Below are 20,765 nucleotides of genomic sequence, written 5' to 3'. Positions count from 1 at the left end.
AATCTCTTACTGAAGGTGTTTGTGACGCAACAGATAGCGAGTCATCCACCATCAGCCTACACAGCGATCTCCAGGATGTACAAAAGGAGGAGAAAACTACCAGCACACAGGAGAAAAAGCCTGCATTCACTCGTAAGTACTTATAATATTATAAATTTTGGGTGATCAGAATGGGATATGTCAATGAAAATCAGCACAAATTAATTTAATGATGTTTATGTTTAATTAATTATTAATTAATACATTACAAAATAACCAAGGTGTTCCTTGAAAATTTCAGGATTTGTGAAGTGTTCATTTGTAGGAAAAGTTTGGGAAAGGCTGCTTTAGAATGTGAATTAGAATAATATGATATATGAGTAACAGCAGTTCTTATATTTCTGTAAATACAAAAATATGATAACTATATTACAGACTCTTCTTGTGATTTCTTGTTAGGTTAGAGAAAAAAATGTAGTTTTTATATATGAAATGACTCCTTGGGAACTCTGTAGAAAAGAATGAAGAAATTGGATTCAAGTTTATTTTATACTGTTCTAAAAAAATTGATCATAAAATATTAATGTATGCATTTATTACAAATTATATACAAACTTACTTCACCCTCCTGTCTTTCCTGTGAAAATATATCAAATGCAAAATTTTCATCCTGATTAAGGGTAGGTGGTGTTGGTGGTAGTGGGGGTGGAAGAGGAATTTTTGTCTGTTCTTTCAGAAGATAAGCAATTTCTCTATGGGATGCATCAAGTTGATTTTGTAACTCGTCTACTGTCTTCTTGTGACTCACTTGCAGAGATTCCATCTGTTGCTGGAGGAGAGAAAAAAAAACACAATATATATATATATATATATATACACACACACACACTATGGGGGCTCCCCCTGGCACCTACAGCACCTAAACATATATATGTAGGGGATATTTTTCTCATGTGACAAAAAACGTGACATAAAACATTTCAAATTTCGGCTTATCTTTTTATATATATTGAATAGATATACCATATTTTTCGATAGATAATGTGCACCTAATGTATAACGCACATCCCCAACATTTTCATCACCCCTTTTGATGTATAGATAACGGGGTGATGAAAGGCATGCACCAGCTAGCGGTAGAGTTAGGAAGTACGGACAGAGGATGGAGGAATTCTTTAAAAGCATGTGCTCATTATTACCAAAGTAATCATTTTCTTGTAACTAGTTGCATCAACAATTGAAAGGTAAGTGTACATTTTTTGTATTTTATGAAGTTACATTATTCCATACATCCTGTTTTAAAATCATAAAGTAAATCATTATTTGTTTATATTTTGTTATTAGATCTGAATTACCCATGGAAGACAGAAGTACTTCTCGGAGAAAATCCTACACAGGATTTCAAGGCCTACCCATCTTGGGTTTTGGATTTATGAAGAGAAACAATTTAAGTGTGCGCTTCTCCACTAGTGTTGGACAAAATTTGCCGTGTGACTGGGAAGCGAAAGTAGCTAAATTTCGTTTGTTTCTGAGAGAAAACTTGTGTGGGGTTGATGCTTGTGACGTTGGGAATATGGATGAGGTTCCCATAAGTTTTGACATGCCTAGTTCTATCAAGGATTGTGAATCAGAAGGGAGCAAAAGAGGTTTCAGTTGCTACAACAGGGCATGAAAGGTCTAACTTTACTGTGGTTCTCTGCATAACTGCAGATGGTTCCAAAACTGCCACCGATGGTGATTTTCAAAAAAAAGACTGTTCCAAAAGGTTGTGATTTCAAAAATATTATTGTTACTGCAAATGATAAAAGTTGGATAAATTCCGAGGTTATGAAATTTTGGTTGGAGAATGTGTGGCGAAAGAGAAAAATGGCATTTTTCAACCCAAAATCTTTGTTAGTGTTGGATTTGCGTAGGGCATACACGACAGCAGAAGTTAAACAATTGTAAGTATTCCAAATTGGCCGTCATTCCAGGTGATTTAGCAAAAAAACTCCAACGCCTTGATCTTGCAGTAAATAAATCATTCAAAGACAATTTGTGGGCTAAGTGGGAAGACTGCATGATGAATGGCATCCATGAATATAACAAAACAGGGCAGATGAAAAGAACAATATATAAAGATATAGTTACGTGGATTGTAGAAAGTTGGGCTGCTGTAAGTAAAAACTGTATTAGAAATGGTTTCATTAAAGCACAAGGGAATGCAGTGGTGTCCGATGACAATGATTATGAAGCTGAAGAAATACCAAACGAAATTTTTAACACAACTGATTCTTTCAATATTGAGTCTGATGAAGAATATTTTGGATTTGAATAGTGCAATGTTGAATAAATATTAAGTAATACTTCTACCTTAGTTTTGTTATTACATTTGATTTACTTCTCATACCTTCCAAATGTATACTGCGCATGTTCATTTTTAACGAATTTAGACTTTTTTGTATAGATAACGCGCACGTTATCTATCGAAAAATACGGTATATATATATATATATAAGATATTCTGGATGTCTGGAGTAATTGCTTTGAAATACTGCTAATTGAAACATGCAGAACATTGGCAGAAAATATCAAGAGGAATGCAATCAGGAGAGTATGTGTATATGTATGTATATATATAAGGGTAGTCTGAAAAGTTCTCGGCCTAACAATGATAAAACGAATTTATAATTTCAAAATTATTTTTATTTTTCAAAATAATCTCCCTTAAGATAAATGCATTTATTCCAGCGATGCTCAAGCACCATTATCCCATTCTTGTAGTGTTTCTCTGTAAGATCTGCAAAATACCCCTCTACAGATGCAATCTCCTCTTGATTTGAAGAAAAACGCTGACCAGTGAGGAAGAGTTTTAGTTTTGGGAAGAGATAGAAGTCAGAGGGAGCCAAATCTGGGGAACAGGGTAGATTTTCCAACAATTCAAAGTGCAGATCCCTTAATTTTTCCATTGTCAAAACACTTTCATGGGCAGGTGCATTGTCCTGATGAAAGATGATTTTTTTCTTCTGCAAACTGGGTCTTTTCTCACAAATTTTTCATTTAGTCTGGTTAAAAGATTGGCATAATATCCCCAGTTACTGTTTTACCCTTTTCAAGATAAATAATAAACAAAAAGAGGTTTGCTGCTAGAGGGCTACATGGTGTGTAGTTTTTCAGAGCGCTCCCGAAAGCTAAGTATAATTTTGAGTGAAAATTAAAATATTGGTTTAAATCATAATGTAATATTGTCTAATTTTAGTAGCTTGTTGTGTGATTTTAGTGTGAATCCCGTTTTATTTAATTTAGTATTTTAATGATACGTTTCATAGAACAGCACATGGCACTAATGCGACATAAGATAATTGCATCCAAAAATATGACGCCTTTGTTCAAAAACGGTAATGTGAGGGAGTTTGTCCAATGTGATGTGTGTGGGTTATATGCATTCCCGAATGAGGCTGGAGTTTGGATGGAAAGTGAGAGTGGTGGGAGAATGTGCAGACAGTGTAAGCAAAGTGAGGAGCTGAAGTATGTGTCAGGTTGTGAGACAGTTATGGTTGAAGAAAGCCAGAATGTGAGTGAAAATGGGGACTTGATAGGGAATTGCGATGTTGTACAAGATGGCAATGAGAGCAATGATCAAGAGAGTGAAAGTGACTATACAGAGAGAGAAAATGGTTTAAATGATGAAAAAAAACGAGGAATTATTTGTAAGGAGTGAGATCGCTAGTTTGCGCGCAATGATACAAAATGCGCAGCAGCAATTAGAGCACCTGCAAAACTCTTTCCAGAGTGCCTCGGCTAATGGAAATAAACAAGTGTTTGAAAGGAAAAATAAGCGTAAAAGTGGGAGAGTTTCAGAAATGAAGGAAAGAGTGTTGTATAGTGACTCTTTATTAAGAGGAGTGATAGATGGAAGTTTAACTAAATCGTACTTACCGGGTGCAAAATTTAAGGATGTAAGTGAGAGTATTAGAGTGCAAAAACAGAGGGTGAAAGAATTGATAGTTGTGGCAGGTACGAATGAATTGAAAGGAGATAAATTTTTTATGAGAGAGGACTTGAAAGTATTGTTAAAGGTAGCGAAAGAAAAGAGTGACAGAGTTAGGATGGGAGTCTGTTGCCGCGGTATGACAGAGAGGAGTTTAGAAGGAGGGCAATAATCGCAAATGACTTTATGCGCAGGTTATGCAGACGGTGTGGTGTGGAATTCGTGGACGTGTGGAATGAGTTTGATGGGCAAAAGAATTTATACAAGATGGATGGCCTGCATTTGAATGGATTCGGTGTGCAGAGACTGGAAAACGTGTTGCTGAATGAAGTGAAAATGGATGTGCAGAACCAGGGAAACTAGAACTACTAAGGAGGGGTGGGGATATCTGGACATCAGTGAGACAGTTGAGTGTAAGAATGTATATAATGTACCCGAGCCAGTACTAAGGACAAGAAATCGGAATGGGATATTTTGTCCCACCCCTATCTTGATGCGTTAGAATAACGCATCAAGATAGGGGTGGGACAAAGGGACCTCTGCATTTCATGTATACTAATGACAGGAGTATTAGGAACAAGAAGGAAGAATTTTTGGTCTTGATTGGCTCTTCCTGGCCACAGGTTATTGGCATTAGTGAAACATGCTGACGGAAGATGATATAGTTAGTGGAATAGAATGTGTAGGTTATAGTGTGTTTAGGAGGGATAGAGAGAATAAAATGGGGGGAGGGGTGTTATTGATGATAGCTGATGAACTGCAGCCAAGGAGAATTGAAGTTGTATCGCAGGATAGTGAAAGGAGCTCATTTGAGGCTATTTGGTGTGAGATTGAGACTGGCAGAACAAAATATACAGTTGGGTGTTGCTATAGACCAGGTGATGGAATAGATGGTGGAGATAGTATTCATAAACAAATTGATAAAATAAGTGGAAGAGAGTAATTATTATGGGGGATTTCAACTATGGTAACATTGATTGGAAGGAGGAGAGGACACATGTGAAGAAGGGAATGGATTTTATTCAATTATTAAGGGATAACTATCTGAGACAGCATGTAATTGAAAATACTGGGGGTGTGAGAGTGCTTAACCTGGTAATAGCATCTCAGAATTTGACTGTAATGAATATGACCATGTTGCCACCTATTGGTGAGAGTGATCATAAGGTCTTGACCTGGGAGGTGGCTAAAGGTGTAGAATTTTCGATTAAGACAGGGTATATGTGGAATTATCATGCTGGCAAGTATGACAAGCTTAGGCGATTGCTTTAATCAGTGCCATAGCATGTACAACTGCAAGGGCTGGATGTCGATAGAGCATGGGAAGTGGTCAAGGAGCATTTACAGGAGGTTATGGCTGATTGTATACCTAGGGTCCGAATAGTAAAACAAGTAGGGGTTAAATGGATGAATAACACCATTAAGTTTGAGCTGCAAAAAAAGAAACAACTGTGGAGGGAATTTAAAGAAAGAGGTGACCTGCAGGCACACGAACAGTATAAAATGCAGGCCAGAAGGGCAAAGAGTGTGGTAAAAAAAGCAAAAGCGGATTATGAAAGGAAACTAGCTATGCAAGCTAAAGAGAATCCCAAACAGTTCTTTTCAATATGCTGCAAAAAAAAAAAAAAAAAACTGTACACGGCAAAATGATTTTAAGGAATGACGATGGTAAGGAGGTCACTGAAGCAGTCGATATAGTGGAATTACTGAGTGAGCACTTTGCAAGAGTATATCATCCAGGTGGTGACATTGAAAAAATGAAGGAACCATTAGTTTATACGGGAATTGTGATGAATGAAGTGGAGGTAAATAGTCGATTACAGAACCTTAATGTGAATATATCTCTGGGATTGGATGGTATACTGGCACGGGTCTTACTTGAAGCGGCTAAAGAATTATCAGTACCCTTGACTATGTTGTTTAATCTGAGTCTCGGGTCTGGTTTAGTCCCGAAGGTGTGGAAAGAGGGGGAAAATAGTTCCACTGCATAAAGGAGGATCCAAGACTACTGTTGCAAATTACCGACCGATCAGCATATCAGGAGTTGTTGTCAAGGTCTTGGAGAAAGTAGTCATGGGAAAAATACAGGAATGGATTGATGAAAATGAGATACTGTACAGGGGACAGCATGGTTTTGTGAAGGGTAGATCATGCCTCAGTAACTTGCTCAAGTTTTATAATAGTGACGGCTGAACTGGATAAGGGTAATGGGTTAACAGTGATACTGCTGGACCTGGCTAAGGCATTTGACAGGATACCACATGAAATTCTAATCTGTAAACTACAACATATGGGAATGGATATAGGGTTGGTAAGATGGATAGGTGGGTGGTTGATGGAGAGCTATCAGAGAGTAGTTTATTCAGGAGTAGAGTCCAAAAGACGGCCTGTGACTAGTGGGGTGCTGTTGGGTTCTGTTCTTGGACTACTGCTGTTTAATTTGTTCATTAACGATATAGGGAAGGATCTAAGAGGAACAGTTCATTTGTTTGCTGATGATGCAAAGTTGGGTAGGGCAATAGTGAATACAGAAGATGTCAAAATCTTGCAGGACGACTTGGATAGATTGCAGTTCTGGGCTAAGGAGAATGGATGTCAGTTTAATATGACAAAATGTAAGGTTATGCATTTTGGGGTGAAAAGATCGGCGGCAGTTTACTGCATTGGTGGAACCCTGCTCCAGGAAATTGATGAGGCACGAGATTTAGGAGTGTTGGTGGATAAGGAATTGAAATTTAGGGGACACATTGCAAAAGTGACCAAAACAGCTCATCGACTCACTTGGTTGTTGAAAAATACTTTGACGAGCAGAGACAAGCAAGTTATTGTACCTCTGTACTGAGCCTTCATAAGACCTCATCTCGACTACTGTGCCCAGATTTGGTCACCTAGGTTTCTTCTTGATGGGGAGGAGGTGGAGAGGATCCAGAGGCGAGTAACCAAAATGATAGCAGGTCTATGGAATGAACCTTATGAGAACAGGTTGAAGATTTGTGGGATGCAGAAATTAGTTGATAGGCAGAAAAGGGGAGATATGATTGTGACATACAAATTGCTAAAGGGTTTCTATAGGATTAATTCAGAGGATATTTTTGACATCAGGACTGGTGGTGGGAGAACTAGGGGACCTATGAAAGCTGGAAAAGAGTGTGGTTAGCAAGGGTGTTAGAGCTGGGTTCTTTACTTTTAGAGTGGTAAATGAGTGGAATAAGCTGTCAGTCTGTTGTGGGTGCTATGACGGTGAGTTCAAGGCATCATCATAATAATAATAATAATAATAAAAAAAAAATGCCTTTAGCATCCCAAAACACTAATGCCATGACTTTTCTTGCTGATGGAACTGACTTTGTCTTCTTTGGTGCTGAACAACTGGCTTCTGTTCACTGTTTTGACTGCTGTTTTTGGATTTTGGTGTGTAATGGTGAATCCAAGTCTCATTCATAGTAATAAATCGGCACACAAAATCAGTTTTATTCTTGTTAAAACGCTCCAAGCACTGTTCAGAGATTTTCATGCGAGTGCGTTTTTTGATCTGCTGTGAGCAAACACGGCACCCATCTTGCACAAAGCTTTTTCATATGCAATTCTTCATGCAAAATATATCCGACATGTTCTTTTAAAATGCTTATAGTCTCAGCAATTTTACACACTTTGATTCACCGGTCATCCAATACCACATCGTGCACTTGATCAATGATTTCTAGTGTTGTTACACTTTTTGGATGTCCTTCACATAGATCATCTTCAAGGCTGGTACGGCTACATTTAAACTCAGCAGCAGCCAATTTCTTAATTATCGAAAACTAAGGAGAAGAGTGCCCATAAAATTTTATGAACTTTGAATGAATTTCTTTTAGCATTAAACCTCCTTTTACAAAGAATTTTATAACCTCACGATACTCAATTTTATCCATTTCAAGGGATACAGATAACACCTTAGAAAAAATAAAAACCTTGCTGATAGTGTTGCCATCTATGGCCAAGAACTTTTCAGACCACCCTCGTATATATATATATATATGTGTGTGTGTGTGTAGAGAGTTTTTTTACCTTGGGTATAATACATGTTAAAGATACCAAGCTATTTTAAATATAAACATGGTTTTTTACTCCATTTCCCAAGTAAGCAAACAGACAAGTCAGTCAAGTTTGCACCTGCAAGTGTTGCAAGTCTAGCTGACCCTGCAGGTAGTGCAAGTCAAGGCAACTCGTGCTAAAGGTAGAATAAGCTCTGATCACTATTCTTAATATTTACCCTTAATGCAAAGCACATCTCCTGGAGGAGATGTATGATGCTATGTATTAAAGGCAAGGGGCCACTACCCAGACCGGTTTCGACCTTTATTGAGGTCTCGTCAGTGGGAGCCAGGCTAAGAAATACTAAGTTTTAAGTAATACAGAGCTTATAAATATTTTACCAAAACAAGTTACCATAAGGTGCTTTGACCTTATTAAATAAAATCTCAGGATGAGAGATAGATGTAGAGAGTTAGACTCGACTGACTTGTCTGTTTGCTTACTTGGGAAATGGAGTAAAAAACCAGGTTTATATTTAAAATAGCTTGGTATCTTTAACATATATTATACTCAAGGTAAAAAAACTCTCTACATCTATCTCTCATCCTAAGATTTTATTTAATAAGGTCAAAGCACCTTATGGTAACTTGTTTTGGTAAAATATTTATAAGCTCTGTATTACTTAAAACTTAGTATTTCTTAGCCTCGCTCCCACTGAAGAGACTTCAATAAAGGTCGAAACCAGTCTGGTTAGTGGCCCTTCCCATTATGCATTGAATTATACACGTCCGAAATGGGTTGTGCTTTGCATTATGGGATACATACTAAGGAATGTGATACGACATCATTAGCCTCTATATACAAGTAGCTTAGACGTGAATATATTTCACACGCAAAACTTTGTTTTGCTTACTCGGGAAAAGCATTAAAACCAAGTGTATAAGATTTCTTGGTATCTTTAACATATATATATATATCAATACTTAAGATAGTAAAAGCCATCAGAAACTTGAAATATGGAAAGGCAGCTAGACCAGATGGAGAATTGCTCGGCCAAATAATGCAAATTATTCAGGTGGGGGTGGGGAATAAAGGATCTCATGCCAAGTCCTAGTTCTTCTCCAACAAATGTGCCAAGCCTTTGGTCCCTCCCTAGATGGCTCTATTGCACCATCACCTGTGGAAAATGCTAATTTCCTGGTTTAGAAATGTCACATGACACAGCACAGATTTCTCAAGCCTTTCAACAGCACATGTCCAGTGGCAGGTGATAGCAAGGAGATTTGCTATCAGTCTTGGGTGGCGGAATCTCTGTACTTATTAACTTTGATTAAGGCCAACTAGCCCTTTAATTGCTCTGAGTAGTTAGCAGAGCTGCTCTCCAACTGGTTTGTTTGTTTGATTTTTGATTTAATGGTGCAAGGCCATCATATGGGTCTAAAATCAGTATATATAAAAATAAACAAAACATTTCTTAGAAGTACACAAGGTAATAAATAAATAAAATGATATAATGGTAAACAAGAGGATGAAAGGGAGGTTGATTCAACCAGAGCTCATCATTCATCATGGAGTCACTCTCTGGCAAGCAATGACTGCACATGGGTGTGGAATGCCAAAGCTATCCTGGATGCCACATAGGCACTACAGCAAGCATTGGGCCCTGTTCCCAGACCATGGGGGATGAAGACTTACTGCAACATCCTTGATCCATGCAGGCAAGCCAAGTGATCGTGGCTAAGCCATCCAGGACTGCCCATCTTGCCAAAGCAGAGAAGACCAAAGTAGTGCTAGACTATCAGAACACCCCTCCCCCTTTCTGGATGTCCACAGGTTGCATGCACAGCAAACACAGTAACAACACTTTGTGTCCCAGTGACAGTGGTCTGAAGGACAGGATAAAAAAGAAGAAAAAACCCTCAGGAGAAGTAAAGAAAAAGAATACAGGAAGAAAAGCACATAAAAAGAATAAGGATGAAAAGGGTCAGTACTATCACTTAGGATGTCCCCCTCTAAACTGGTTGTCTGAGTGGTTAGCATATCCACTCTACAACTAGCATGCTGCAGGTTCAAATCAAATCTCAATGTAAGGATGGATGTTTGTGATTGTCTTTAGGTGGGAGATGAATTAGGTGAATTTCAATGAATTCTGTGAGACCACCATGCCACTTACCTGAGGCTTGAATAAAAGTTGGTTTCAAGTTGGGTTTCCAGACTGTGTAAAAAATAAATAAACAAAATAAAATAAAAAACTCACTAATGTACCTTGTGTGGTACATTCTGAGTACTAATGTATGAGGGACATCCAGAAAGTAAGTTCCGATGGGCTGTCAGAGAAACAAAAATATACTTACAAAAAAAAATTTTATCGGAAATTCAAGTAGACATCTTTCACTACTTTTCTACATAATTTCTGATTTCTGCCATTGTTCAGGCACTTATCATAATGGGACACCAAGAGTTGTATACCTTCGTCATAGAAGGTTGCTGCCTGTGATACAAACCATGTATTGACTGCTTCTTTGAACTCATCGTCGTTTTGAAACTGCCGGCCACCAAGGAAAGATTTCAGATCTTTGAACAGGTGAAAGTTGCTTGGCACGAGGTCAGGACTATATGGGGGACGATGGAATTGTTCCCAGCCAAAGGTGGCGAGAAGTTGTTGTGTTATGCCGGCCGTTATCATGAATCAAAACAACACCCCTGGCAAGCATGCCATGTCATTTATTCTGGATTGCATGACGCAGTTTCCAAAAGGGCTTGGCAGTACATACTCGCTTTGATTGTGGAGCCTTGACCCAAGAAGTTGCGGCGAGCGATTCGATTTTCTTAGGCATCATAAACATACACCAAGAAGCATATGCACTGTGAGAATGTCATAAAATGGCACCAACCCCCTTGCTAAAGAATCAACAAACTTAGCACGCATGCACACCATTGCGATCACAGCACTGCAGTGAAAATAATTAAAAAAGGAATTTACTTTCTGGACGTCCCTCGTACCATCAACAACTGACTCTTGAACCACCTAGAGACATACCAACTAATCAGTGACCAACAGCAAGGATCGACCATTTGTGATCTACAGCTGATCTCTGATCTTGCTTTCACCACCATTTCTAGACTCAGGCCATGGAGAAATTTGAAGAAACTCGGTTAACAGTTTCCCCGAAGATGTCCATGTAATGTCGAATGATATATTTTGGAATTTTTTAATAAGATACTATATACTTTTTGTTACATGTGTAAGTCGTGAAAGTTATTTTAATATGTCTAGTGCACATGTTCCTTTATAACTATTTGTTAGTGTGTATGTGGCAATGCCAAGAGAATGGAAGGAGGACAAAATAATTCCTTTGCATAAAGGAAGATCTAAGTCTGTGGGAGCAAATTATAGACTAATCAGTATCTCAAGAGTGGTGGTAAGAGTACTGGAAAATTGGTCACAAAGAAAATTCAGAAATGGATGGATAAGAACATGATACTCTGTGTGGAGCAAAATGGCAATGTGAAGTGTAGGTCATGCCTTAGAAATCTATTACCTTTTTATAATAAGGTGAAAACTAAGTAGGATAAAGGGAATGGCTACACAATGATACTGCTAGATTTTGCAGAGGCATTTGATAGGATACCACATGGTACTCTGTTATGCAAACTGAAACAAATGGGGATGAATGTGAAACTGGCAATATGGGAAGGGTGGCTGCTGGAAAGATATCAAAAAACAGTATATGGAGGAGCTGAATCCAGGAGACTAGTGGTATGCCACAGGGTTCTGTACTTTGACAACTGCTGCTTAATTTGTACATAAATGATGATATTATTATTATTATTCAGGCCTCCATGGAGTAAATAATTTAAAGGGGATATTCAGTTGTTTGTCAATGATACAAAGTTGAGTAGGATAATAGTTAATCAAGGCAGAGAGCTTGCAAGATGATTTGAATAGGCTGACAGTATGGAAAAAACATAATGGATGTTAATTTAATGTGGAAAAGTGGAAAAGCTATGCATTTTGGAATACAAAGATTACAAGCTGTGCATCACATTCAGAGAACTGTACTCCAGGAAATTGATGAATCCAGGGATTTGGGGGTAGTAGTAAATAGAGAACTGAAGTTTAGAGGGTATACTGCTAAAGTAGCCAGAGTATTTCACAGGATTACTTAGTTATTGAAGAACATGCTAACAAGTAGAGATGAGGGCGTTATCATTCCTCTTTATAAAGCCTTAATATGACCACATCTGTATTACTGTGCTCAGGTCTGGTCACCTGGGTTTCTTGAGGATGAGAAAGTGGTGGAGAGGATCCAGAGGCAAGTGACCAAGATGGTGAGCGGTCTATGGAATACTCCCTATGAGGACAGAGTGAGGGCTTGTGGATTGCAAAAGTTGGTTGATAGGTGAAAAAGGGGGGATATGATAGAAACATTTAAGTTACTCAAAGGATTTTATAGGACTGCTGCAGGGGAAATGTTTCAGCACTTAGTTAGAGGGAACAGAGCAAAAGGTCATCCCTTGAAGTTGGATAAGAGTGTGGTTAGGTGTAAGGACTAGATTTTTTGCTTAGAGAATGGTGAATGGATGAAATAGGTAGCCTGAATCAGTTGTAAATGCTCTGTCTGTTAATGGTTTCAAGGACAGGTATGACAGATTTGATAATTTGGGTCTCCCACGATGAGTCTTAGGACTCCATAGAGGTGTTCATGCAATAATAATAATAATAATATCATTATTATTATCTTGGCTGGATACAATTCCCATGCAATCATCAACACCTAACTTTTGCTTCCTATCTCACAGAAAATATTATACCCATACCAACATAAAGATTAGGCCTTTTGGTCTATCACTATACATTCTATCTCTATTCCCCACCAGTTCAATGTCATCATCCAACCATGTTGATTCCTCTGATTTCCATGTTGATCACCATGAAGACATGGTAATTCCCATCTTATAATAATATCACTATCCTCTTCCAAGCATTTGCTAGATATCAATTAGTTTGTAAAAGGGAAATACTGCATGTGAGCAATATATCTTACCTTGAAAGCAGTGGAAAGCATGTCATTTTGCTCTTCATACTGGTGATTCAGTGTTTCATGCTCAGCCTGAAGATTATTTAGCTTAGTACTTAGTTGCTGTATTCTGCAATTTTGCCAAAAAAATCATTTAATTATTAATTCAGAAATTGTATTTAAACAGAAAGCATTTATTTGAATATATGGTAAGCCTCAATAGCTTGATATTTGAGAAAATGAATGAAGATAGGTTATTATGTGATAGTTTATTACAACACAATAGACAAAGACATTATTACATTAAGACATAAGATAGATCTAAATACTCATGACACTGTGCTATATAAAGAAAATTATGTGAATCTGAAATGAATGAGGATGATGTACTCAAACTACACTCTGTCTTCTAGGGGGGGGGATACATTTATGAGGATTGCCAGTTTTGATGCTGCTTTTGGTGGCAGATGACAGTTTTTTTTTTGTAGTCTAATATTAAGTCTTGTGCTAGCTTGGCTGGCTGGGTGGACAGCATCAAATCTAACTGTTACACAAATGTTTGTGAGTGTCTTTAAGTGATGGATGATTTCATCACACACACACACATACTGGATGCCTGAGATGCTTGATCGCTAGAGGACGGTTTCTGGATTATCTAACATTTAGCTTAATCTTGATACTCATATACTACAGGTTTACAATCTTTCATGAGTGGGATCATAAAAAAAAAGGAGGTAACATATCAGAAATCTAGTGTTTATTTCATTCCTTACTATTTTTCGTTTCTTATAATAATCCATTATACCATCAAAGTTACATATAAAAAACACAGATCTAAATACTCGTGACAGTGTGCTATGAGGAGTAAATTAGAAAGTTCTGATAAACACCAAGAAGAACAAAAATGATATTAAGGTACTCAATATAACCACAAGAAAGAACATACTAATAGCACAGTTATGAAGGTAACTTATGTTCTTATATCGTCGTATGTTCTTTCTTGTGATTATATGAGTTGCTTTAATATCATTTTTGTTCTAGGTGTTTATAAGAACTTTCCAGGTTTCATATATATTTTATTATTAAAACAAAAACGGACTGTGTACAGGTGCAATATATAGTATACATAATGTTTACTAGAGATTTTATAAAAAATCAACTCTGAAGTATGATATTAATTTTGACATGTACAGGAGCCTATTTAAATGAGTTTTCACAACTAAAAAATACAAAAGATTAAACATTTTCTTCCTAAATACCATGCTACATTTAGAAGAAAACTTTTACACCAGACTTCTAGAAGAGTCTGGTACAGTTATCCTTTCACATGGATCTTTGAGCAGAAATCTCAATGACATCTGGAAATCTCTCATTTAATCTTTCAACACCTGGAATTTCAATTTATCCTACAATTATCTCCAGTGATAGCTAATGTTGTACATGACTTCACATTTGTGTTTAGGATGAATTAGTTTATTTTCTTTCATAATGATTTATCAGCATTTGAGCAACTTTATTACTACTATTAAGTACACAACTTTGTACTTATAAACTTATTGTAAGTTTTGCATGAGTGAAACTAGTTAGTTTTATGTTTCATATTAATAGCTCATAAAAAAAAATCTTGTCTAATCTTTATGCAAAGAAGCTTTTCAGACAATTTGTATAGTTTTAGAATTGTAATTATGATAATTTGCAATACTGGACTACGTGATGAAAGGCCAAAAGCTGTGATTAGCTATCAATGAGATACTATACAGATTTTATTTTTTTTAATGAATGCCTGTGGGTTACCATAGCTAAGAAGATTAAAAGAAATGGCTTACATTTTAATTATCATATTATCTGTGATTATATTTTGAGCCTCTTGTAGCTCTGCTCATAGTGGAGCTCTATGTTGGAGAGACCTGGGTGTGAATTCTGTCTAGGATGAAAAGAACCTTTAAAAATGAGGGTGAGTTTGAGTTTCAAACAACAGTTGCAAAGATTTTTCTTCCTGAAAGCTGTTTTTTCCATGCTCCTACAAAACAAGTAAAGTGTCCAGAGAACACAATGTATCTGACAGACAGAGCAAGACTGTATATACAATGTTTTGTCATATATAATAAGAAGTTTTGCTGCAATAGGCAATTGAGACCATGCTAAGAAGAATGTTTTTTTTTTTTAAATTCCTGTGGATCCCACCATAAAGTTATAAACTTATAATACATTAGTATTAGTACTATGGATAAGTTGGATAATCTGGAAATCGTACTAGAGAGAGAGAGAGAGGGAGGGAGAGACCAAATGCAGAACATTTTCAGGCCTCCAACAGGCCTGAAAATGTTCTGCATTTGGCCTCCAACAGGCTTCTACTTGTGGTGGTTACAAACAAGGCATGGCTTTCACCTACCACATAAAGACATTTGCAAACATCCAGGCCTATTGTGAGATTGTCTATTTATCCAACCTGACTGGCATTATTATTATAAATTATTATATATTCTTGATTACTACACACTTGCATGTTACCAATTAATTTTCATTAATTAATTAATTGTCAAGCTAACCATAGTTAGAATGAATGAATGAGGATTGTAGCTGTTAGTTACAGTCCTCATTTAGTAACATAGGAAACTCAATAGCAGCACTGGAGGAAAAAATAATACTCAAATTTAAGTAAATATCAGTGCCTTTTAGGCTCAAGGATGTTTTTTGATTACACAATGTAACTTCTTGAGAATGGTTCTCTTTAGTCAAGCATGTGTTCACAGAAATACAAAAATCAGTGCTCATATATGTTATACTTTAAAAAATTTCTGACATAAATTCAAATTATGATAAAAGACCTTGATAAAAGATGCCTCAGCAATTTTTCCATAGTTTCTTAACCAAGGTGAAAGTTGACAAGTTGGATGCCAATTAAATGCAATAAAAAGATGGGTGATTATAAACGCAAGCATCTATAAATCAACCAAATTTTTAGTGAATGAAGACCAAGTATTACTACATAACTGGCAGCAGTAGTATCAAGAAGGAAATAAACTGTACTTTTAGGAAGCATGAAGAAAGGATGTCAAAACCAAAGGCTAGTGAACAAGAGTCTTAAAACTTTAGAAGTATATATGCAGCGAACTCAAGAGAGTGAACACATACTCTGCCAAGTAAGAGCTTCATAAGTAGATTGACTGTAAGTTATTGAAATATTGGTGCATTTTGTATAAAGATGAATATAATATTCAGTGCATAACACACAATATACTTGTTTTTCTTTCTTTTTCTTTTGAAATGCATATACAATAGTCCTCCTTTATCTGTGGGGGATACATTCCAAGACACCTGTGGATAGTATCAAATCCGATATATACTATGTTTTTTCCTATACATACATACCTATGATAAAATTTAATTTATAAATTAGATACAGTAAGAGATTAACAACAATAACTAATAATAAAACAGAATAATTATAACAACATACTGTAATAAATTTATCTGAATGTGAATGGAATCTTAGCAACCTCAGCACACTTTTTTTTTAAGGCTTCTCTTTGGCATATATCCAAATTGTCAAAATCACTACTCTTACACTTTGGGGCCATTATTAAGTAAAATAAGGGTTACTTGAACACAAGCACTGCGATACTGCAACAGTCGATCTGATAACTGAGAACTACTCAGAACTGTGCGCAATGCCAGATATTCCTGATTTTCAAAAGGTTGCAAGGTGTGTGTGTGCAGCTTTCTCCACCTTTGCAATGAGTAGCCCTGGTGTTGGACTACCTCTGGGATCAGCCAAATTGTCTATTACTAAAAGAAAGAGACCTACAGCTTTATTTTGACAATGTAAAACTACGTAAGCAAAGTGGATATTAGATCCAACATTATTTCAAAGCTGAATGTTTCTAGAGACTATAGAAGTTTCGTAAGTTGACCTGAGAGCTTACGAGAATACAATCCTCAGCATCCCTGAGTTGCCTTAACTTGCACTACCTACTTGACTTAAGTAGCAAAGGCAACTCGGAGATGCCGAGGATTGCATTCTCGTAAGCTCTCAGGTCAACTCACAAAACTTTCATAGTCTCCACAAACATTCGCTTTGAAATAATGTTGGATCTAATATCCACTTTGCCGATGTAATTAAAAATTGTTTATTTCTGGAATTAATATCTTCAGACCGGGATATTTCTGGAATTAATATCTTATTGACTGCAGATAACTGAAACCACGGATGGGGGGGGGGGGCTATGGTACAGTAATTACCATCAATTTTATATTTCATACTATAAACTGGTCACTTAATGACAGGCTAGTAAATGTAGCTTTCATCAAGTGACCAGACAGTACATATTGGAAAACAGATCAGATATTGTGTGATTTATAATGCTGAATTCAATTACACTGTGGCAATGTAATATGTTGACTTGTATAACTAGGGCTTGAAAAATATGTTCATCTGCTCATCCATGAAAAGTGAGAATTTTTATTAGTTGACGAGTTAAAAAAAAATCAAAGAGGAATTTCAATTTAATTGTCAATTTTATTTATGTAATGCTGATTCTGTTTCTTGTTTTATGTGATAAATAATTTTACAACTACAAGGGGTATGAGTTTTTCATCTAGTGGAGAATGCTGATCATTACAAATGAATACACATGCATCGTTTTATTTTTATAGAATAGTCAATGGTACCACAAAGAAACCAATTAATCGTGACATGGCACCTAAAATAGATAAGCAGTGGATAGAGGTAATTAGCTAATTACTTACCCAGTGACAGAATATGCAGAATTTAATCATTAATAATAGATATTAAAACTTTAAATGTGGAGAGAGAGGTGTTTATTTTCCAAATATATCTCTTTAACATTGATGTTTTTCAAATGTTTTCCAAGTTGCAGATATGCCATATGACATCATCTGGTCCTGTCCATCTGATTTTTCAGAACCAATCACAATTCAGAAATGCACTAATGCAGTTACATGTGCACACCTAAGAGTTTTATTTTATTGAGAGTCTTTATGATAGTGAGTGTTTCAACATTTATTTATAATGGCAAAAAATAACTTATTTTACAAATGGAATTCATAGCAGGAGGCTCCTTTCCATACTTTCTTCTAAACTCGCTATACAGTAATAACAGACTTTGTGCTATGAAGCTCTAAAACCCAAAAAACACACTCCGGTCCACTAGCCATCTTGTCTTTTTCTACAATGCTCGAATGCTCTAGTGGTAGCTATTCAAACATATTCTTGCACATGTGTAAACTGAAACTCTTTGAGTTTCCTTTTCAATAACTGCATGTTGCATTTTCCTATCGCTAATCATTTCTTCATAAAAATAGGCGGAAATTGCTCACATCATTTTGACTCATCTTTTCCATAAAAGTGATTCAAGACATATAAGTACTTGAAAATGTAGTCAAAAATAGTATCATTAATTTAAAAAAAAAAAGGGGGACTTGTATCAACTTACAAAATGCATGAGTTTTTTGTTTCATAGATGATAAACACACTAATATATAAGTAGTTAACATATATGATTCAACACTAGTAGTTACACAGGATAAACTGACTGGATCCAGGATTAAACACACGAGTATGATATATTAGGTGACAACATAAGAGTCAGGCCGACATCTGACTAGCGAGATATTTGCCTGACTAGTGAGGCTTTACAAAAATTTTCAAGACCTGTGTATAACCATCAGTTTTCAGGTAGTTGAAGAATCGTGTACATTTTCAGAACATAACAAATACAATACAGTTTCAATTGCATTTTAAATATACTATCTAAATTAGCTGGTCATGTATGCAACAGTGTTTTTAAAACTACAAACATACTGTTAGTAAATATATAACAAGAAATATGCTTCTCATTTTGTGATGAGTTGATAATCAACAACATTTACATATGCAATGGTACCTTGGTTTGCGAGCATAATTCGTTCCGGAAACGTGCTTGTAATCCAAAGCACTCGTATATCAAAGCGAATTTCCCCATAAAAATAATAGAAACTCAGATGATTCGTTCCAAAACTCAAAAATATTCATACAAAAATGAAATGATTAATACAAAATACATATACCTTCGTATACCTTATATATGTATACCTTTTTATATTTTTATTCTTTAAATATAATATACATAAAGTTATTGAATTTATTAATTATATTACAATTACATATTACAGTAATTGTATTGGGTAGGACGACTTTCATTTTCACTAACGGAATCACTGCTATCTGTTGACTCTTTTTCTGCGACTTTAACAAGGAACCTATCCAATGACACTTGCTTTTGCCTCCTTTTGAGGATTTCACGGAAATATGACATTGCATTGTCGTTAAACAGATTCATCGCTCACACTGCCACAGCCTTACTTGGGTGGTACTTTTCTACAAAATTTTGCACTGTTTCCCACATTTTACACACCTCCCTAATCTCATTTGAAGAGAGGGATGTCTCCGTCTTTTTCTCCCCCTCCTCAGACAAAATTTCCTTCTTAACTTCCACCGTAATCATCTCCTTCTTCTTACAGCCTTCCTTTTCAACCCTTTTCTTCATTGGGGCCATTGTCGTAGTACAGTTATAAAGAACAGTCACTATATTTGGACACAAAATAAAAAAAATGCTTTACGCACACACGTGGTCACAACGCTAGCACGAATGTTGACTACTGCATGCCGACTGAGAACGAGCATGCGAGACGATTACCCACAATCCCGAGCGGCTTGTGATCAAGTGATGCTCGGCAGACAAAGCATATAGGTAATAGTCGTATTGCAAGACCTTGCTCATTTATCAAGTTAAAATTTATTAAAAATTTTTGCTCATCTTGCAAAACACTCGCAAATCAAGTTACTCACAATTCAAGGTACCACTGTACAATTAAACCACTTGTCATTCTATGAATTCACCTTTGTGTTAGTATTAAATACTACAGCTAATTTTTTCATTCCCCATTCCAAAACATACACACACACACACACACACACCAAGGAAGCATGCAAGTACGTGCGTGTGTGTTTACTACAAATAATTAATCTTGCAACAATTATTCAGAATGATTTCACCTGTTTGTCTTTTTTATCTTGGTAGTAATATGCATTAATGGTTAATTTTACATCCACAGCAAAACTAAAAGTGGACACTTTTAGTTTTTTTGTTGTGGGTGTAAAATTACCTGATTTTTACTTCTTTTCACTGGCCTTTTCAAGGAAAGAGTAAGGACTATGCTTAAATATGATGCCTCAAACAACCTTTTGTTTGCCTAGTACCATAATGACAATTTATGTTTCAGCCAATATAAAGAAACCAACTTTTCTAGTATGTACTGATATCTCAATTTTCTGATACGTATACCCTCAAGGGGGTGTTCAGGCTACTATGACAGCATTACATGATTAAATTTCCATTATGATTAATTCCCTATCAACAATTTCCCTCCAAATTACTTGTCTCATTTCATTCTACTAAGGCAATTCTGACAGAATCACTCCACCTAGACCTTGGTCTTTCTCTTATCATCAAACACCTGTTTTTGGTGATCTTTAATCTTTCCTCTTCCATTCTGTTTAATGACCATATCACCTTAGATTAGCTATGCTCACACATTCCTGAATGCAAATAGTGTTAAGTTCCTTCCTAATGTCTTCATTTTTAATATGATTCTGCCACTGATGTCATCTGTTCAGGCCAGTAATTTTTCTAAGAACTCTCATATCTGTGGTTTCTAGTCTTTGATCAAGTGATTTATTTCTAACCTAACTCTCAGATGTGGTTTGAACACTATCT

At 36.2% G+C, this 20,765-nt stretch overlaps 1 protein-coding gene across 1 annotated transcript in view; it reads right to left on the bottom strand.

Moving 5' to 3' along the window:
* Positions 1–20,765, bottom strand: part of LOC150094899 (uncharacterized) — a 269,654-nt gene that overhangs the window by 69,290 nt on the left and 179,599 nt on the right. The window contains exons 15-16 of the mRNA XM_090411271.1: positions 13,015–13,117; positions 599–808 (exon numbers count right to left, since the gene is read on the bottom strand). Coding sequence (XP_090267397.1) covers positions 599–808; positions 13,015–13,117 — 313 coding nt within the window. The remainder of the gene's footprint in view (positions 1–598; positions 809–13,014; positions 13,118–20,765) is intronic.

The sequence above is a fragment of the Typopeltis vanoorti genome, chromosome 21 (genome assembly GCF_054136105.1).
Source record: "Typopeltis vanoorti isolate ZY-2024b chromosome 21, IOZ_Tvanoo_1.0, whole genome shotgun sequence".
NCBI lineage: Eukaryota > Metazoa > Arthropoda > Arachnida > Uropygi > Thelyphonidae > Typopeltis > Typopeltis vanoorti.
This window is presented reverse-complemented; position numbering and strand designations above follow the sequence as displayed.